The 21064-nt window shown below is 49.2% G+C and overlaps 1 protein-coding gene and 1 long non-coding RNA gene across 10 annotated transcripts in view; both read right to left on the bottom strand.

The window, feature by feature from the left end:
* Positions 1-21064, bottom strand: part of LOC103345140 (uncharacterized) — a 297246-nt gene that overhangs the window by 195061 nt on the left and 81121 nt on the right. The window lies entirely within an intron of this gene.
* ZNF184 (zinc finger protein 184) lies at positions 5819-19923 on the bottom strand. 9 transcript variants are annotated; one of them, XM_008248472.5, is made up of 6 exons: positions 19478-19923; positions 19170-19256; positions 13685-13752; positions 10888-11014; positions 10519-10614; positions 5819-8187 (listed from the first exon to the last, which is right to left on the bottom strand). In XM_008248472.5, exons 2-6 carry the CDS (start codon positions 19174-19176, stop codon positions 6254-6256), a joined length of 2232 nt encoding a protein of 743 aa, XP_008246694.2. In that variant the 5' UTR covers positions 19177-19256; positions 19478-19923; the 3' UTR covers positions 5819-6253. The 9 variants fall into 9 exon arrangements, with proteins under 9 accessions (XP_008246694.2, XP_008246693.2, XP_051690638.2 ...); XM_008248471.5 differs by having other exon boundaries at positions 19170-19261; positions 19697-19923; XM_051834678.3 differs by having other exon boundaries at positions 19697-19923.

Here is a 21064-nt window from a genome sequence, read left to right as displayed (position 1 = left end):
AGGCTTACCCTGCTGTACCACAGATCCCACCATGCCCGTCTGCGTTCTTGGTAACTGCCATCCTCATGGGAGTGAAGTAATACTCCATTGTGGGTTTGATTTGTGTTTATTGACGGCTAATGATATCGAGCATATTGTCAGTGTTTGTCCTTTGCCCATTTTTGAACCAGGGTATTTTTGTTGTGTTGTAGGTTTCTCTGCATTGTCTGAATATCAGTCCCTTAACAGCTATGTGATTTGTCAATGATTTCTTTCATCTTGTGGATTGTCCTTTCACTGTTGAGAATGTCCTTTGAGGCACACACATTTTAAATTTTGATTAAGTCTAATTTATCTTTTTTTATTTTCTATGCTCACTCTTTTTTTCACTCTTTCATCCTCTATAAGCCTTTAAGTAATTTTTTTAAAATAAAGGAACAGATGCTCTAATAGAAGTCAGATAACTGAAAATGTGCACATTAAATAGAAAGATGAAGACGGGGGCCAGTGTTGTGGCCTGCAATGTTGGTATCCCATATATGGGCACAGGTTCAAGTCCCAGCTCCTCCCCCCCCCCCTTTTTTTTTTAATTTATTTATTTGAAAGGCAGAGTTACAGAGAGGCAGAGAGAGAGGGAGAGAGAAAGAGGTCCTCCATCTGTTGGTTCACTCCCCAAATGGCCACAATGGTCAGAGCTAGGCTGATCTGAAGCCAGGAGTTTCTTCCGGGTCTCCCACGTGGGTGCAGTGGCTCAAGGACTTAGGCCATCTATTACTGCTTTCCCAGGCCATAGCAGAGAGCTGGATCAGAAGTGGAGCAGCCAGGACTCAAACTTGTGCCCATATGGGATGCTGGCACTGCAGGTGGCAGCTTCACCCAGCACAACACAGCACCAGCATCCCCCTGCCCCCCCTGCCCCCCCCCCCTTCCCAGCCCCGACTGCTCCACTTCTGATCCAGCTCCCTGCTAATGGCCTGTGAAAAGCCATGGAACATGGCCCAAGTGCTTGGGCCCTTGCTACCCACAGGGAGACCTGGAAGAAGCTCTTGGCTCCTGGCTTTGGCCTGGCCCAGCTAGCTGCAGGCATCTGGGGAGTGAACCAGCAGATGGAAATCTCTCCCTCCCTCTCAAATAAATAAGTCTTAAAAAAAAAAAATACAGTGTGCCTCTAACCCTTTCATCCCATAAGTTGCCAAGTACTCCCTGGCCCTCTCTGACTTGCTATCCTCTCCAGCTTGCATCCTGTAACTTACCCACAGACTGGGTCAGGATGTGAGGGTCACTGGACAGACTGGCCTCAGCCTCCCTCTTATCTTCCCACCAGGTACTCAGTGATGCACCCCAGTTCTCGCTCATCCTGCAGGGCAGCTGCCTCTTTGCTGTCTGCCTTCTTCCTCTTGTTACAATGTTGGAGCTCTATGTTCTATGTTCACTCTTCTAGAAGCAACGTGTTCCCAAATTACCAAAGCCGCTCTCACCAGCATTTGTCAGACAGGATTTGTAAGAAACTGCTTCAGACAGCGAAAACCAATTCTTCACACAATTCTGGCTCCTCTCCCAGCATGTCGTCTTCTCTCTACGTCTCCTAGGACAGCAGGGGCTACTTTGCTGTGTGGGATTCAACGGGGGCCTCAAGACGAGATGGTGCCCTCCTTTCTCCTCGGTGCCACCCTGGGGCCCCTAGCTCCACCGAGACACCTGCCAGGCAAACTAAGCCACTCGCTACCTTTCTCTCTGAAGTCATCCATTGGTGCTGGACCCCGCCCTCATCTGTGACAGCAAGCACGTGCTTCCCTTCCCACAACTGCACACACCGCGTGTGGAGTCCACCCCTCTGCTACCCCAGGCTCCCAAGTCTTTGATTTCCTCCCCACTAGTGATGGTTCCCTTCTGCCTCCCATGCACACTCGCAGTCGCACCCTAACCCTTCTGCATTACCGCAAGTACCCTTCTCACAGCCTCAATTTATGCCTTCTCACTCCCTGACCACCCCCCACCCCAATGCTGCAAGTTTGTTTTCAACCTAAGCTAGGACAACCTAGGGTCCCCTCTCAAATTGGTTTTGTCCTGGTTGCTCCTCTTCCAGTCCAGCTCTCTGCTGTGGCCCAGGTGCTTGAGCCCTGCACCTACAAGGCAGACCAGGAGGAAGCACCTCGTTCCTGGCTTCCGGCTGTAGCGGCCATTTAGGGGGTGAACAAACGGAAGACCTTTCTAACTCTGCATGTCCAAAAAAAATTTCCTCTCTCAATTGCATACTTGCCATTCTCACCTCGATCTCACCACTGATCACACCGAGCCAATGTTCCGTCTTCATCTCACTCAGCCACTAGCAGCTGACCACCCCCTCATCAGGAAGCACTTTCAGCCGGCGCCGCAGCTCACTAGGCTAACCCTCCGGCACACCGGGTTCTAGTCCCGGTTGGGGCGCTGGATTCTTTTTTTTTTTTTTTTTTTTTTTTTTGACAGGCAGAGTGGACAGTGAGAGACAGAGAGAAAGGTCTTCCTTTTGCCTTTTGCCGTTGGTTCACTCTCCAATGGCCGCCGCTAACCCTCCGGCACACCGGGTTCTAGTCCCGGTCGGGGCGCCGGACAGTGAGAGAGACAGAGAGAAAGGTCTTCCTTTTGCCGTTGGTTCACTCTCCAATGGCCGCCGCGGCCGGCGCACTGCGGCCGGCGCACCGCGCTGATCCGATGGCAGGAGCCAGGAGCCAGGTGCTTTTCCTGGTCTCCCATGGGGTGCAGGGCCCAAGAACTTGGGCCATCCTCCACTGCACTCCCTGGCCACAGCAGAGAGCTGGCCTGGAAGAGGAGCAACCGGGACAGAATCCCGCGCCCCGACCGGGACTAGAACCCGGTGTGCCGGCGCCGCTAGGCGGAGGATTAGCCTAGTGAGCCGCGGCGCCGGGATTCTGTCCCGGTTGCCCCTCTTCCAGGCCAGCTCTCTGCTGTGGCCAGTGCAGTGGAGGATGGCCCAAGTGCGTGGGCCCTGCACCCCATGGGAGACCAGAAGCGCCTGGCTCCTGCCTTCAGATAGGCGCGGTGCGCTGGCTGCGGCGCGCTGGCTGCGGCGCGCTGGCTGTGGTGGCCATTGGAGGGTGAACCAATGGCAAAAGGAAGACCTTTCTCCCTGTCTCTCTCTCTCACTGTCCACTCGGCCTGTCAAAAAATAAAGAAAGAAAAAGAAAAAAAAAAAGGAAACACTTTCCTCACTTGCGTCCCAGGAGAGCACTCTGTGGCTGCTCCTCCTCCAACACAAGCCGCCTCCCTTACACACGGCTCCTCTCATTTCTAGCAGCTGAGGCTTCTGCAGGCTGTGCAGAAGTTTCCGGCATCCACTCCATGACCTTGAAATACACTGCGGCCCCCCTCCTGCTGTAGACTCGCATCTCCACTTGGGGGTCTACAGGCTTCTGAAACGTTGCCCAAGTGGCTAAGGGTACAAGCACAGTGAAAATGTTGGCAAAGATGGGGAGGGGCAACAGAAACTCAAACAGGGGCGACGGGAGCGTGAATTGGTGCAGCTCCTCAGCAAACCATTTGGCAATGCCTGACATGGAACAAGTACATGCCCCGAACCTGATGGACATATGTGTTCCCCGGAAGACACATGCAAGAATGTTCTCAGTAGCATCATCGGTTGTGGCTTCAAATCAGAAATAACCGGAACCACCCCATACCCAATAAAGGTGGCAGCTGAACTGGAGTGGGTGCAATTCTCCTCAGGGGACTGCTAGCACTTATGTCTGAGAGTGTATTCTCTCTTTAAATAAACCCTGCTCCCATTCGTACTTTGTCTCTGCTTTGAATTAATTTCATGTTAAAACAAAAACCCAGCTGAGGACTCCCATATGCCCATTAAAAAAAAAAAAGGAATAAAGTTAGGTTATGATCACATATTGTTGGTGCTCTAGGTCTGACAGTACCTAGTACCTGTAGAGATCAAATTAATGGCACAACGTGGGAAGTATCTTTCAGAGTTAATGAGGTGGTAGCAAAATTCCAATGCAGATCACTAGCAAAAAATGACTGCACTGTTTTTTTTTCATTTGTAAAAAGTCTGTGTTGCCCTTCCCCAAACTTCTTGTTTGTGGGAAACCTGAAAGAACTTATCCATAAGTAATAGTCAACTTCTACTCTACCCTGTGTCAGAGCTCTCCATTTCCAAGACCAGGCTGGACAATTAGCACTCCTTTTTCAGACTGATTGATTTATTTGAAAGTCAGAGTTACACAGAAAGGAGATGCAGAGAGAGAAGTCTTCCATCCACTGGTTCACTCCTCAAATGGCCTCAACAGCTGGAGCTGCACCGATCCGAAGCCAGGAGCCAAGAGCTTCTTCCAGGTCTCCCACACAGGTACAGAGGCCCAAGGAGTTGGGCCATCCTCCACTGCTTTCCCAGGTCAGAGAGCTGGATCAGAAGTGGAGCAGTCAGGACTTGAACTGGCAACCATATGGGATACCAGCACTGTAGACGGTGGCTTTACCCAGTATGCCACAGCACTGACCTCAACAATTACTCTTAAAAAGAGGTGACCTGATAACTATTCTGAAAAATTTATTGCTGACCTCATCTTTGTTTCTGGCTCAAATGTTATCCTGACAAGGTTCACCACAAATGGCCATGGGGCTGTGGGCTTCCCAGGAGTGTCATCTACTTGGGACCTGCTTCTGATATGAGGTAACCCCAAGTAAGGGCAATGGCCATCATTTTACACTGCCATTTGATTTTTGCACTTCGGTAAAGAAGCAAACATACCCCATCTCCCAGAGCTTGTGAGAACTCTTTACAAAACAGGGTAAGACTTAGAAGGATGTAATCTAGGTACTGATTGGCTCATCTGAGCGCCTTCTGGGGCAGCCACGGAAGTGGGGACTCAAATCTAAGGCCACTGCCCTTCACGGAGTACACACCAGGAGTTAAAAAAAATGCTGACGCTCAGGACCCACCACTAGGGCAAGGAGTTCGAGGTAGGGCCTCAGCAACGAAATGTTTTACACAGCTCTCCAGGTGTTATGGAAGGAGAGTGTCATCCCTGAATCCCTATATTGAAAGCCCAATCCTCAGCATGGTGGTCCATTAGCAGGTGGGAGCCCTGGGGTGACTAGGTCACAGGGATGGAGCCCTCACGGATGGGATCAGTGTCCTTATAGACACGCAGGAGACTGCATTCTCTCCCTGCTCTCCACAATGAGGGCATGGGAGGAGAGACATGGTGTGCAACCAGGCAGGCCCCTGGTGGACACCAGTGCCTTAATCTTAGATTCCTCAGCTTCCAGAACTCTGAACAATAAACTTCTGTTGTGTAACCCACCTGGTCTGTGGTATTTTGTGGCAGCAGGACAGACTAAGGCACCTGTGAATCGAACATGCAACCAGGGTTAAGTAATACTGGTTCAAGCTGTGGTAAGCAGGTCTCTGTATTTTTGATATACTCCTAGAATGTTAAAAACACTACAGGGGGTTGGCATTGTTGTAAAGTGGGTAAAGCCACCACCTGCAATGCCAGCATCCATATGGGCGCAGGTCTGAGTCCCAGCTGCTCCACTTCCAATCCGGCTCCCTGCTGATGTACCTGGGAGAGCAGTGGAAGATGGCCCAAGTGCTTGGGCCCCTTCACCCCTGTGAGAGATCTGGAGGAAGCTCCTGGCTCCTGGCTGTGGCCTGGCCCCGCCCTAGCTATTGTGGCCATTTGGGGAATGAACCAGGGGAAGGTCTCTCACTCTCTAACTCTTTCAAATAAATAATCTTAAAAAAAAAATACTCGAAGAGGAAACAGGACATTTTAATATGAATACTGAGTTAGGTTACAAGATGAACTGGATTATTAATTTGAGGGTGTTTTATAGTCAATTTCCTTTTATTAGGAACCGTGACTTAAAGAACTTAAGTGTACAGGAGCACAGCCTAGCGCTGGAAGCAGACGGCTTCTACTGGTGAAGCGTGCATCCCACACACTCCAGATGCAACAATAAAATGCTGACAATGTAAATCTACTCAGGAATACACTATGAACATACAAAACTCATTATAAACTCCACGCATAACTCTGCAATTTGAAATCCTCTGCAAATCTTTCACTTCACAGAGGAAAGTGAAATGTAACTTAGTTAAGTTTCTCAATGTCACAAAATTGTTAATACCATTAGTTCTGGTAAGGTATTTTCTACCTCACAGCATGGCAGTAAAGTTAAAATGTTTTAAGCAGTTTCCCAATCCACTCTGCTTCTTGATATCCACAGCAAACAGCCCGGACACTGACAATGCCCAGCACCATCATATGCCAGGGTGCAGCCTCTGATGTTTGTTGAGAGCAGAGCGGTATCTGAATGCCTTCCCACAGTCGTTACAGCCGAAAGGCTTCTCCCCCGAGTGAACCCTCTGATGCTGAATGAGGTACGTGCTCTGGCTGAAAGTCTTCCTGCATTCAGGACAGTTGTAGGGCTTCTCTCCAGTGTGGCTGTTCTGATGCTCCGTCAGGTGAGTGCTTCGGCTGAAGGCCTTGTCACACTCACTGCACTTGTAGGGCTTCTCCCCAGTGTGAGTTCGCTGGTGCTGAGTCAGGTGAGAGCTCTGGCTAAACGTCTTCTCACATTTATTGCACTGGTAGGGCTTTTCTTCTGTGTGAGTTTTCTGATGTTGAGCAAGAGACGAACAGTGTCGAAAGGCCTTACCACACTTGGCACACTCATAAGGCTTTGCTCCTGTGTGAATTCTCTTATGCTGCGTAAGGTGTATGTTCTGGTTGAAGGCTTTCCCGCACTCGTTACACTTGTAAGGTCTCTCTCCGGTATGGATTTTCCTGTGCTGAATGAGGGAGGAGCCATAGCTGAAGGTTTTCCCACATTCGTGACATTGGTAAGGCTTCTCTCCAGTATGAATCCTTTCATGCTTAGCGAGAGAGGAACTCCGAATGAAGGCTTTCCCACACTCCTTACACTCAAAGGCTTTCTCCTGGGTGTGAGTTTTCTGATGCTGGTTCAGGTTGGAGAGGTAACTGAACGCCTTCCCACATTCACTGCATTCAAAGGGCTTTTCCCGGGTGTGAATTCTTCGATGCTGAGTGAGGGATGAGCAGTAGCTGAAGGCCTTCCCACACTCATTGCATTTGTAAGGTTTTTCTCCCGTATGAATTTTCAGATGCTGGGCGAGGGATGACCAGTAACTAAAGGATTTTCCACACTCGGCACAGTCATAGGGTTTCTCCCCAGTATGTGTTTTTTGATGTTGAGTGAGGTTGGAGTGCTGGCTAAAGGCTTTTCCACATTCATTACATTCGTAAGGCTTTTCCCCGGTGTGAATCATGTGATGACGGATGAAAGTCGAAGGCCCGTTGAAAGCCTTCCCACACTCATTGCATTTATAGGTTTTCTCTCCCGTGTGAATTTTCTGATGCTGAGTAAGGTGTGTGCTCCTGGTGAAGGTTTTATCACATTCATCACACTTAAAAGGTTTTTCTCCTGTGTGAATTTTCTGGTGTTCCATGAAGTGTCCTCTCTGGCTAAATGCTTTCCCGCAGTCATTACAAGTGTATGGCTTCTCGCCGGTGTGAATCCTCTGGTGCTGAACGAGGTGAGTCCTCTGACTGAAGGCTTTCCCACACTCATCACACTTGTAGGGCTTTTCTCCAGTGTGAATCCTCTGATGCTGCGTCAGAGACGGTCCCTCAATGAAGCCTTTCCCACACTGATCGCATTTATACGGTTTGTCTCCAGTGTGAATCCTTTGATGGTTTATCAGGTTTTCGCTCCGGCTGAAGGCTTTTTCACATTCATTACACTTGTAGGGTTTTTCTCCAGTATGTGTTCTCTGATGGCGAATAAGAGCTGAACAATAACTAAAAGCTTTACCACATTCATTGCACTTAATAGATTTCTCTTTTTTAACTGGATGTGAATTCTGTTTGACACCGGTTTTGGCAGATGTCTGTTGTGGAGTTATCTCTTGTCGTGTTCCAACACCTGAACCCTCACTGACATGTGTATCAGATCCTTTATGCGCAGGTCCGCTCCCCCTGCTCGATTCCGTCACCTCCCTGGGCACTGCCAGTGGGGCTGCCCGCTGCCTCTCGAGGCTGCCTTCTGACCCCACAGTTCCCACGAGGCTGGAGCTCCATGGGCTGTGTTTTCCCACTACTGTGTGTGGAGATGGTTCTTCAGGAATGTCTGGTGCGGGGGCTGACACACTATTTTCAAGTTGTATCTGCAAGTCTGAAAGAAAAAAGAGAATGCCAGTCTTCTCTGAATAGAGAAAAAGAAAACTGCTGTTGTGGGACTGACTTAATGAAACGGAAATTTGTAAAGCCCTCAGGAAATTCTGGCAGTTTTCAAATATACAGCCCTATTAATCTGGGAGAAACTAGAAGGAGCTGAGGAAAACACTACAGAACACATTAAAATGGCAAGAGAATATCTAGTTCAATTTCACAGATAATCTCTAAGAAGCAATGACGGAGGTAGCTACATGTAGGGAGATTAATTTTTAAAATGAGTATGGGGTGGGCATTTGGCCCAGCAGTTAATCAAAATCAGAAAAAGAACTGGAGGACTGGACTATAACATCTTGCAGGAGTGGCAAATGCAGAGTAACTAGGATGTTTAAATGTAGGACAGGAAACTGAGCTCAAAGAAGGAAGAGAAAAACTGAAGCCACTGGAAGAACGTGCGGAACCAGAGAGGAGCGGGAAGACCCTCGAGAGCATTCAGGGTACTGGGGCGAGGAAAGCAGTTAATCAGCAGACACACCGAAGAAACTGAAACAGCAAAGCACACCATCAGGAAGCAGTGCTGCCCAGACAGACCACAGGAAGGCAACAGGCAGGCAGGGCCGGCAGGTTGTATCTAGAACTCCCCTGGTGAGGGCGCTGCCACACATCCCACAGGGCTCCACGTCTCTCCCATGCTGTGAGCCTGCTCGCCATCGCCATCAGCACTGCTGCAGGCACAGGCAGTGAGGAGAACCCTGGGGTCGCACACCGTGCCCTCCACACCTGGCACCTGGGCGTGGCACGGCACAGGCACTCTCACAGCAGAGCTTCTCCGTGGGGACAGGATCACAAAACACGGGCTTTCAGAACAGCCATTTAAGGAATGTGTTTTCATCACTAGAAATGACTTCGAGAGAGATGTGTCTGTACAGCAGATGGCTGTACAGAATCTCTCCTGCAAGTACATCAGGGTGACGGACATGCAGACTTTGGAGCCTGATGCTGCTGAGTCGACGGCACATGGGGTGGCTGATCTCCAACCCCGGGTGGAGATGAAGGCCGCGACTCAGTTGCCCAAGCAGAGAACTGCCGAGTATCACGGACAGGCAAAGAACGAAGACCCGGAGAAGCTGCGAGGGCCAGACTGAACACCAGCAGCCCTCCTGTGACAGCAATCCTGCTTACTTCACATGGTCTCTGGGAACCAAGCAGTGTGCCCCACCCTGTGCATGGACAGGTAGTCGAGAGGGCTGACAACCATGCAAGGTAGATAGAACACGCGCCAGTCAGTGTTACACATCACCATTCCACACGCGTCAGGCCTCCAACACAGCCTGGCAAGGACAGCAACAGAGAGGAAGAGGAAAATGATGGGGACTAATCCCAAGGCCTGATAAAATGTTAGCTAATACATCATTTCCCAATTTGGAACACAGAAAACATATTCTTCCCCATAAAAAAGAAACCACCAGCACCTTAACTCTGGAAGTGGAGATGTATCCCGTACCTAGAGTTACGACATATTTTAAACTTTCCCAGGATCTGACACTTTGTGCACTTTGGAAACTGATGACTTAGAAGAAAGTCATTAAGAGGTTCAGAGAGAGTTTGATAAAGTGGTATCTGACGCTTCACAGGATATTGAGAAAGGAGGTGGCAGGTGTGCAGCTCTCCTGCTGTGTGTGACTAGGAAGGAGAGATAAGCAGATGGTGATTAGAAAGATTAACACGGATGGTCCATGGCTTACGATGGTTCTAATTTACAATGGTGCAAAAGCAATTAGCATTCTACAGCATACTTCACGTGCATCTCTTCCTAGGCTGGAACACGCAGGACACTCCCCCCGATGCTGACCACAGCAACAGCCACCGCTCCCCATCAGCCCTGTGGGCACGTCACACTTCAGTGCACTGTGTTGCTAAGCTGCGCTGTGAGAAAGACGTGTCTGAAATGCATTTTCAAATTACTGTTTTCAACTTACAATGGACTTCTCTGGATACAACCCCATCTCAAGGGGTATTTGTAGTGCTACCTCGGTATGAAGGAAGCTGCAGATTCAAAACAGAGAAATGAAGGGCTGAAAAGCAGGTCAGAATTGTGAGACCAAGTCCTGAAGCAGAGGGCAGCCAGGAAGGGTACCTCCTCTGAAAGTGCAGAAATAGAACAGGCACTGAGACAGTGACGACGTGACCCAGCGTCAGAGTTCAGAAGACAGTTCCTGTTTCTCCACAGCTCACACTTCAAAGACAAACCACCCAGGTACACTTCAGATACAAACAGTGTCAGTGGACAGCTAGCACTCGGCATATTCCTCTGCTGTCATTCATTGCTTACCTCCACAGGGACCAGCTGGACGGCCTGGCTCCACCATCCATGGCTCTGTCCCTTGCTCCAGCTGGGAAATCACATCAGGTTTGGAAACTTGGAGTCCTGCTCATGGAGAGAAAACAATGGACCCTGTCTGCAATAGGCAGAAGCACCGCATCCGTGTTAAACTTAGAGGAAATGTCCCAAATTCCCGACAGAACTCGGGAACTGCTCTGGGTTCAGAAAAATTATTACTTTGTTCCTCTGCTTCCCAAGAGAGGGTAGAAATAATTTTTAAAATATTCAGCATTTACAAACGTTGATTCCAACACTTAAGACACATGGAGGCACAAGCAAGAGGCTTGGTGTTAGTTAGCCCTGTGAGCTCAGCCTTACCTATAGACACCAGGTGTGTATAATTTTCCAGCGTCACATCCCTGAATAAATCTCTCTGTACAGGATCCAGCTGCTTCCATTCTTCTTGAGTAAAGTCCACTATCACGTCCTTGAAGGTCACAGATTCCTGAAACACCAAATGCATTTCTGCTCAACTGCATTCACCTAGGAAGGGGCAAGGTCAGCAAGCCTGACAGATGATGCAGGCTGCCAGTTCTGAGCAATGGTCTCCGCGTGTCCTCATCTGAAAATGACTATACAACAAGCAGCTCACACATCGGGTCACTGCAGAATCAAACGAAGCAAACAGAAAGTGCTCAGTCAACACTGGCCATCGTTCTTCATCATCACTGTCAACTGTGCCCTAAGATGTGTCAAAAATGCACAGCAAAACTACCATCAGTAATATTTTCCCCACCACATCCAATGTGCAAGAAGAGTCAAAGATCTTTTTTAAAAAATGGAGGGTGGGATTTTCCCTACATTTCAAATTACACCTAAAGATAAAGTAATTAAAATGGGGGAGGGGCTGGATCCAGCATTGTGGCACAGCAGGCTAAGCCACCATCTAAAACACAGACATCCCATATGAGTGCCAGTTTGGGTTCTGGCTGCTCCACTTCCAACCCAGCTCCCTGCTAATGTGCCTGGAAAGGCAGCCAATGGTCCAAGGTGCAACCACGTGGGAGACCCAGATGGAGCTCCTGGTTCCTAGTGTAGTCCTGGCCCAGGCCTGGATGTTGAGGACATTTGAGTGAGCTGGCGGATGGAAGATTTCTCTTTCCATCTCCCCTTCTGTTTGCAACTCTATCTTACAGATAAATGTAAAATAAATAAACAAATCTAAAAGCAACAACACTCCCCGAGTGCCCACAGTTGCTGAGGTTGGGCCAGGCCAAAACTGGGAGCAGGGAACTCCATTCAGGTCTCCCACGTGACTGCAAAGGACCCCAGTACTTGAGACATCACCTGCCACCTTCCATGGTGCACATAAGTGAAAGCTGGAATTAAGAGCCAAAGCCAGCCCTTGAACCCAGGCGTTCTGATCTAGGATGCCAGCATCCAAACGTCCACCCTAAAAAATATCAAAAGGCCTGGAAAGAACACATTGTTTCTAGTAATCTATTCCCAGAATAAGGCTTAGGAACAGTCTATCAAAATATAAACATACATGGAACTCAGTAAGATAAAATTCAGTGTGTGGCATTCAATCAAAATTATGTAGGCCGCAGGAAAATACAACCCACAATGAAGACAAAAATCAACTGATTTAATAAAAGACACCCAAAGTGGTAACTAAGTGGGTAAATATATACATTTTTTTCTTAGTAAATTTTTCATAGATATTTGACTGCTTAAATGAAAACATTGTTCTATGGGATATAAGAGAAACATATGGCAACAACAGCTGCAAACTCGGAGGGCAGAATTGGCAGCACATTATATGGTTCTTATACTATTTATAAAGTGGTATAAAATGATAAAATATACATTCTTTCAAGGTTGCTCACTCATCACTTATGATGATGGGCAATATTCTTGGCAAAAAACGCAAATTTCAATGAATTTAAAAGGACCTCAAGTCACACATGGAAATGGAATGTTCTCTTGACATGAATATGTCCAATATCTTGGTGGTGACGGTTTCATGAATGTACACAGGCCAAAACCTACCAAATATATACTTTAAATCTATTGTGCAATCTACTGTTACAGTACAGTTCTGAAAATATAACTGAGCTGAAGTTAGGAGAATTTCATAAGAGGATTAAGTTGTGGGACTGGAGATGTGTGTAGTGGGCTAAGCCTCCGCCTGTGGTGCCAGCATCCCATATGGGCGCCGGTTTGTGTCCTGGCTGCTCCTCTTCTGATCCAGCTCTCTGCTGTAACCTGGGAAAGCAGTGGAAGATGGCTCAAGTGTTTGAGCCCCTGTACCCGCGTGGGAGACCCAGAACAAGCTCCTGGCTCCTGGCTTCGGATCAGCTATGGCTGTTGAGGCCATCTGGGGAGTGAACCAACAGATGGAAGACTTTCTCTCTCTGTCTCTGCCTATCTCTGTAACTCTACCTCTCAAGTAAATAAATAAAATTTTTTTAAAAAAAGAAGAAGATTAAGTTGTGGGGCAGGAGGTAAATGGGGAGAGCAGAGTCCAATAACGAGGAGCCTGACTGAAGAAGAGAGTGAGGTCAATCACAGCTCATGGAGCCACCATTGCCTTTTCTAAGTCCTCAGTTATCGGTTTTTCTGCAACATTACGAGGTCACTTTTCCTCTATTAAATCCACTGATGGTTCACAAAAGCCTACAGAACAGAGCCTTCAACTTCTTACCACTCACTCTTTCATATTCCAGCCATGTGATTGCCACTTTGCAAACACCTCCCCCTCTCCATTTTCTGAATCCTGTGACACGTCTGCCTCCCAACTCCTCCGTACCTAGAATCCGCCCCACACCTCATTGGTGCCAGTTCTTTGTGAGGCAGCACAAACTCCAACCCCTCCAGACTACCTGCAGTTCACAGTGTTCATTCCACCTTCCTTGTACTTACCCGGCATGTTCTCCAGCAGTCATCTCACTCTACTCCAGTCAAGGGTCATGTTTCTCACGTTGTTGGGGGTACAGTTAGGGGCTAACCCAGAGGTGAGTGACGGTTGCATCAGCAGGACTGTGAGGAGGCCATGGGCAGATGGGCGCTCAGAACAAACTAACAACACTGGCTTTCGAATGAACAGCCCAGGGTAAGAAAATACACACTCTAAGCCTGGGGACAAATAGCACTGCAGGAAATCTCAACTCACCCGGACGCTGGCTGGCAGGAGTGGAGTTCGTCCTCGCTGGAGAAGGGCAGGGTCTGGAGAGGACAGGTCTAGGGAGGAAGAAGCCACACTGAATGCTGTCAACACAGCTGCCCCCGCAATCCACTTTTCTACCTGAAATCAACAACCTACGTCATTGCCTCGCACAGCCTGCTCAACAGGTGCAAGAGGCAAGACCTTGCTCTAAACTCAGTTTCCCCCAGATACTCAATGAGTTATATGGATCATACATCTCAACCTAAGGACCTCGCCATGTGGGGCAAAATATTTCTGCTGCCTATTCTGCTTAATATAAAATTTTAAAAATTAATCAGACTGCTTTCTGAAAGTCTCTGTAGGCCATCTGAAAACTCTGCTATCAATGCAAACTGAATATCACGATGAGACACACTGCTTATGCTACTCACCCATCAGAATGGCTAAAATTGAACAGACATGGTCAATACTAATAGTTGCCAAGAAAACAGAGGGACTGGGACTTTTGTATAATGCAGTGGACTGTAAAATTATCAATCACTTAGGAAACCTGTTAAGTGATATATACTAGAGCCAAATATGTCTACCTTGTGACTCAGCCAACTCCACTCCCATACACGGAATGCTATGTGCACCAAAAACCTGTTCAAAAATGTTCACTGTATATTTATTTAAAATATCCCCATGGGAAATAACTCAAGAGTTTTTAAAAGCAGACTATATAAAGGTGGGAACATGGTGCAGCAGTCAAGTTGCTCTCTGGGACGCTTGCATCCCAGACTGGAGCGCCTGGTTTGATTCCCAGCGACTCTGCTTCACATCCAACCTCCTGCTAATGTGCACCATGGAGGCGGCAGTTGATGGTTCCAATACTTGGGTCCCCGCCGCCCAAGAGAGACCAGACAGGTGTCCTGGCTTTGGCCTGGCTCAGCTTTGGCTGTTGCAGCATTTGAGGAATGAACCAGTGCACGGAAGATCTCTTTCTGCCTGCCTTTCAAATAAAATGAAAATGAATTTTTAAAAATGTTTTAAAAAGAAAACACAAACAAATCATGATATATTCATACAATGGAAAAATACTCCAAAATACAGGCAGAAGAGCTGCTAATCTATAAGCTGAATGCATCTCATACATATAATGCTGAGCAAAGCAAGCCAGACACACGCAACAAATGCAGGATCCTGAACAACGTGAACAATAACAGAACAGAACTCTGCAATGCGCAGGGCCTATCGTTCCAGGGGATCTATTAAGGTACCAGGACACTGTCTTTGGGATACTAATATCAGGGTAGACCAGTGCAATCTGAATTTAGTCCCCATGTTCAGACTCCAGAGACCTAAGCCTTAGTTTTAAGAGAGCAGGGTACAATTTACTCAGATTGACCTCAAAGAAACAGATAACAGGATAACTGTATGCAATAATCCTGGGTATTGAATATGATGGAAACCATTACTAAATCAAAAAGGGCAGAGATAAAAAAAAAAACAGCAGCTCAGGGAAGTAGGTGGGGTGGGAGGTATGGAGGAAAGCTGTGGTTATTGTGGTGGCAATGTCTGGGTAAGTATGGAAGTTTTATTTTATAAAAAACGTATTGAGGGGTCAGTGTTGCAGTAAAACAGGTAAAGCCACAGCCTGCGATGCCAGCATCCCACATAGGCATGGTTCAAGTCCCGGCTGCTCCATTTCTGATCCTGCTAATGGCCTAGGAAAATCATGGGAAAATGGCCCAAGTGTTTGGGCTCCTGCCACCCACTTCTTCGGGGAGACCCAGATAAAGCTCCTGGCTTCGGCCTGGCCCAGACCTGGCTGTTGCAGTCATCTGGGCAGTGAACCAGCAGCTAGAAGATCTCTCTCTTTCTCTGTCCCTCTCTCTGTAACTCTGCCTTTCAAATAAATAAATAAATCTTCAGGCAGAGTGGACAGTGAGAGAGAGACAGACAGAGAGAAAGGTCTTCCTTTTGCTGTTGGTTCACCCTCCAATGGCCGCCGCGGCCGGTGCGCTGTGGCCGGCGCATCGCGCTGATCTGAAGCCAGGAGTCAGGTGCTTCTCCTGGTCTCCCATGGGGTGCAGGGCCCAAGCACTTGGGCCATCCTCCACTGCACTCCCGGGCCATAGCAGAGGGCTGGCCTGGAAGAGGGGCAACCGGGACAGAATCCGGCGCCACAAGGCAGAGGATTAACCTATTGAGCTGCGGCGCTGGCCTTAAATAAATCTTTAAATTTTCAAAAAATGTGTTAATCAAGAAATTATTTTGTTAATTAAGAAATTCTTGATTTATCTTAACAGTGCCATGCCTCAGAAAGTAGAGGAAGCGATAAAAGGAACTATTATTCTCAACTTAATTTTGACCAGTAACAAAAAACAGTTTTGTAACAGAAACCTTGAGAGGAAAAAAATGAAAATATTACTTTAGTTTTTAATAGTGGGAGGAAATGTTATACATGGACAGACAAGCACTCAAGACTTCAGGAAAACAGTCACGAGAAAAGTCTCAGGTACGATGTTTCTGATTCCAAGAAACAGATATCAACAGAATCAATAACCATGACAGTGACAGGAACCAACTGTGTACCCGCACTTAGTCACGTGTCACAAATATGACGATTGCAAGAGACAGTAGCTCAGGCCAGGGAATCCTAACTACACAAGCATAAAAAATCTCACAAAAAAGGATCTAATGAAATCATTTTGGCCAATTTTTAAAAATAAACTTTACTATTAAACTTTATTTACTTTCATTTTATTTCAAAGGCAGAGAGCCAGAGACAGAAACAGACAGAAAGGGGAAAGAGCTCTTCTACCCTCTGGCAACAGATGCAGCTGGGCCATTTCAAAGACAGGAGCCTGGAACTCAATCCAGGTCTCTCACTTGGGTGGCAGGGACTCACGCACTTGGGCCATCACCTGCTGCCTCCCAGGGTGTGCATTAACAAGAAGCTGGACCAGAAGTGGAGTCAGGATGCAGACTCAGGCACTTTGAGATGGGTTTGCCAGTGTCCCCAGTGGCGTCTCAATGCTGTGCCAAACACCCACCCTTGTTTTGGCCAATTTAATTTTGAGGAACTTAGAATTTAAAAGAACATTATATAAATACATGAGGGGCAAAAAATTACGGACAAATATAGGCACAAAACAAAATGAATATGAATGCTAAGACTTCCAATGACAATATTTTTAATAAATACAAGAAAATGGACTGCACAATAGGTTAAAGCAAACCTGACTGTGTAGCCACACTTGAAAGAATGCAGAGGGGAGGCACCAGTGCTGTGGAGCAGTGGGTTAAGCCACAGCCTACGGTGCTGGCATCCCATGTGGATGGCCCTTCAAGACCCCACTATTCCACCTCTGATCCAGCTCTCTGGTAATGTGCTTGGGAAATCAGTGGAAGATGGCCCAAGTGCTTGGGCCCCTGCATCCACGTGAGAGACCCGGAGGGAGCTCCTGACTTCTGGCTTCGGCCTGGCCTAGCCCCAGCCATTGTGGCCATTTGGGGAGTGAACAGATGGAAGATCTGTCTCTCTTTCTCTCTATACGTAACTCTTTCAAATAAATAAGTCTTCAAAACGAAACCACACAACAAGGGCACAGCAAGCATCCCATGTCAGCTGCTCTGCTTCTGATGAAGCTTCCTGCTAATGCTCCAGAGAAGGCAGGAACTTGGGCCCCTGCCACCTGTGGAGACCCAGATGCAGTTCCTGGCTCCTGACTTAGACTTAGGCCTGGCCCAGCTCTAGCTGTTGCAGATAATTGGGAAGTGAACCAGCAGACAAAAGATCTCTCTGTGTCTCTCTCTGTTGCTGTCTTTCCAATAAATAAATCTGAAAACAAATGATGCAGAAACGACAACACTGCAGAAGGAAGTCTATAGTGACATGTCACAGGGCTCCGTTCTGACCTGACATGTAGGAACAAACAGAAGGAATGCTAACCAACTTTGCTAATGAAAAGTTGAAATGACAATTCAAACACTGCCTAACTAAATTAGAATTATTTTGATGCACTGGAACACTTTGCCAAGACAAGCATAAACGTGAAATCCTGACATTAAGGATATCCTGCTGCTCCATTTCCTACCCAGCTCCCTGCTAATGCACCTGGGAAAGAAGCAGAGGATGGCTCAATTGCTTGGCCCCTGCACCCACATAGGAGACCTGGAAGAAGCTCCAGGCTCCTGGCTATTGTCTGGCCCAGCCCCTGACATTCTGGCCATCTGGAGAGTGAACTAGCAGGAGGAATACTTTTCTCTCCCTCTCTATTGTAGCTCTGCTTTTCAAATAAATATATCTTAAAAAATAATAACAATTCCATCATACAAGAATGGCAAAAATATAGTTCACTGAAGTTTACATCTTTTATATATATATATATAAATATAAAGACCCAGGGTTCACTGTATTTGGTTGCTGATTTTTTTAAGAAAATGCGGGAGGGGAGGGGCGGCGGAGCTGTGGCGTAGCAGGTAAAGCCACCGCCTGCAGTGCCAGCATCCCATAGGGGCACCAGTTTGAGTCCCTACTGCTCTCCACTGCCGATCCAGCTCTCTGCTATGGCTTCAGATCAGCACAGCTCTGGCCGTTGCGACCATCTGGGGAGTGAACCAGCACATGGAAGACCTTTCTCTCTGCCTCTCTGTAACTCTGCCTTCCAAATAAGAAAGAAAGACAATGCAATCTGATGCCAAACAGCAAAACTAATATCCAAAAGAAATGGGACCTCCCACTTACTGGCATTTTTCAAAGCACATCTAAAGAATGCGTTTAGTTTTAGAAAATGCTGAGAAGGGTCGGCCTAGTGGTTGGGACAAAGCTTAGGACACCAGCAACCCACATCAGAGTGTCAGGCTCAACCCCTGGCCTGACCCAGCTCCAGCTCCTGCTACCGTGCACCCTGGGAGGCAGCAGGTGGGAGACCCGGCCTGAGTTCCGGCTCCCTGGCCTAACCCCAGTCGTTGTAGGCATCTGGGAGTGAACCAGTGGGCGGGAGATCAGGCTGTCCGCCCCTCTGCGTCTCTCTGCCTGACGAATAACTGTTTTTCATAAAAGCCAAACGACGGCAAGCAGGAAAGTCCTCAAAGAAGCGTTCCACAGCGCAAGGAAGTCGCAGAGAACTCTCAGCGGTTCTGACAGCTGAGTGCCGGACTCTGAGCGGCAGCAACGGTCCCTTCCTTTGGGGAACTGAGAGCTGAGCTCAACGCGGAAGTTACAGGAATAGGCACTGCTGTGCCGCATAAAGAACCAAAGGCAGCCACGGGGCTGTCCGCACGCAAAATGGCGAGTTCAACGCCACACGCGCTGTGGCACAGGCTTGGCCACCTGCCAAGGGCATTTCAGAACTAACGCCCGCACTGACGCGGTGGTTCCCCAGAGTCCTCCCGACCTCCAGGTGGTCACTGCTGAAGTCGTGAGGCTCAGGGACACTCGGGGCGCAGGGGCCGCCCCCCAGCCTCCCCGCGGCGGGACCCGCGCGCCGTCCTCCCCCGCTACCTTCCATCTCCGCTCATCCCGCTCCTCTGCGGCGTCCTCCCAGGCCGAGGGTCAGCCGCCCAGCTCCTCTCGCAGCGCGGAGGCCGGCTGCCCTAGAACACAAGCCGGGCGTCAGGCGGGCGACACGCGAGGCTCCCCGCTCCACAGAAGTGTCCGGGAGAGCCCCAGACAGGCACGTGGGGTGCCCGCCACACAGGACACACAGTTCCGCCTCCAGCGCCAAAAGCGCTCGGTGCGCGCCCTGGACACCGACCCAGGAGCTCGCAGACGGCCGGGGACCCCGCGGGCTCGGACGCCGCTGCACGCACCTGTTGCCGGGCGTGGACGCTTGCAGGTGGGCGGACGGGGCAGGGCGGGGCCGGAACAAAAGAACAAAGCCCTAGGAAGGACCGGTCAGGACCGCCCGCGAGGAGGACGCGAGGGGCCCCTTCCAGGACGCCCCGGCTTCCTCCCGCCGGGGCCACGTCACGCGACGCAACCACGATGACGTCACGCGCCCCGCGGCCCGGCAGTAACCATGGTGATACCTAGCTTTCCCTCCCTCCCGCGTGGTGAAGCACACACTCCGACCCCGGGTCCGGAAGTGCTGGGACCGTCGCCAGACCCGACGAGGGAGATCCGAGCGGCCAGGCTTCCCAGGCGCCAGCCTCTCACGCCCACAAGCCGAAGCTTCAGAGACCACTTCCGGCCGCGCCGACACAGCCCCGCCCCACACGCCGGTGCGCAGGACGCTGGCTCCCGGGATGCTCCGCGGCGACGTCGCGCACGTCATGGCCCGAGCCCGGGGCCAGCCGTGGGAGCCGCTCTGCGCAGGCGTGCCGCCGCTGGGCTCGCAGTTGGTTTTGAGACATGACCCCTTATACGTACACAGTTCTAACATGCTAACAAGCGTCTCCTGGTACGGCACTTAGTTTCTTACCTGGAGTCTTCTGCCCCTTTTCCTCGTTAAAAATCCTGGTCCTCACGCACTGACTCGCTTTCCTGAGTCTCAGAAGCGAAACCCGGAGGAGGTGTCACCCGGTCTTGTCCTTTCAGCAGTGCACTGGCCGTGCCTACGTCCGTCCGCGCAGGGAGCTGCAGGCAGAGAGTACAACCAGCTGTGACGAGTGTGTGTGTGTGTGTGTTTAAGATTCACTGATTTATCTGAAAGGCAGAGTTACAGAGCGGTCTTCCCTCCGAGGGTTCACTCCCCAAATGGCCGCGGCGGCCGAGGCTGGGCTGGTCTGAAGCCAGGAGCCAGGAGCTTCTTCTGGGTCTCCCACAGGGGTGCAGGGGCCCAAGGACCTGGGCCATGCTCTACTGCTTCCCCAGGCTCATTAGCAGGGTTGGAAGTGGAGCAACTGGCACTTGAACAGGCGGAGGCTTAACCCACTGTGCCACAGCGCTGGCCCCAGTTTTTGCGTTCATTTAATAAATACGTGTTAAATGACTGCTTTATTCCAGACATCATGCTAGGTGCTGGGGATATAATTATCAACAGTAAAAAGCCAGGCCTGGCTTTGTGACACAGCAGGTTAAGCTGCCAGTTGGGACAACAGCATTCCATATCCTGTTGCCTGAAAGAGACTTTTCTTGGGCTGATGCTGTGGTGTAACTGGTAAAACCGCCGCCTGCAGTGCTGGCATCCCATGTGGGCACCAGTGTGAGACCGAGCATGATTTTATGATTTTACAAATCGTAAGGGAGGAGGGGGTTGGAACTTATGTTCCAATTTTTTTAACTTTTTTTTTTTTTAGGAGTTAGACCCTCATGCATCTTGCTGAGCTTAATCGCCTTATCAGAAAGACTGGTGATAGCACTCAAACTTTGTGAGAAAGGGTGCCAGTCAGGTTGGCAGATCACTGTCTTCCTAAGAGAAATTTGGGAAGGTGAGACTGAAGACGGCATCATTATGA

This window comes from Oryctolagus cuniculus, chromosome 5, assembly GCF_051225735.1.
Source record: "Oryctolagus cuniculus isolate XC-2025 breed Fujian yellow rabbit chromosome 5, ASM5122573v1, whole genome shotgun sequence".
Classification (NCBI taxonomy): Eukaryota; Metazoa; Chordata; class Mammalia; order Lagomorpha; family Leporidae; genus Oryctolagus; species Oryctolagus cuniculus.
The sequence above is the reverse complement of the archived record's forward strand: the minus strand, read 5'-3'. Positions and strand labels throughout refer to the sequence as shown.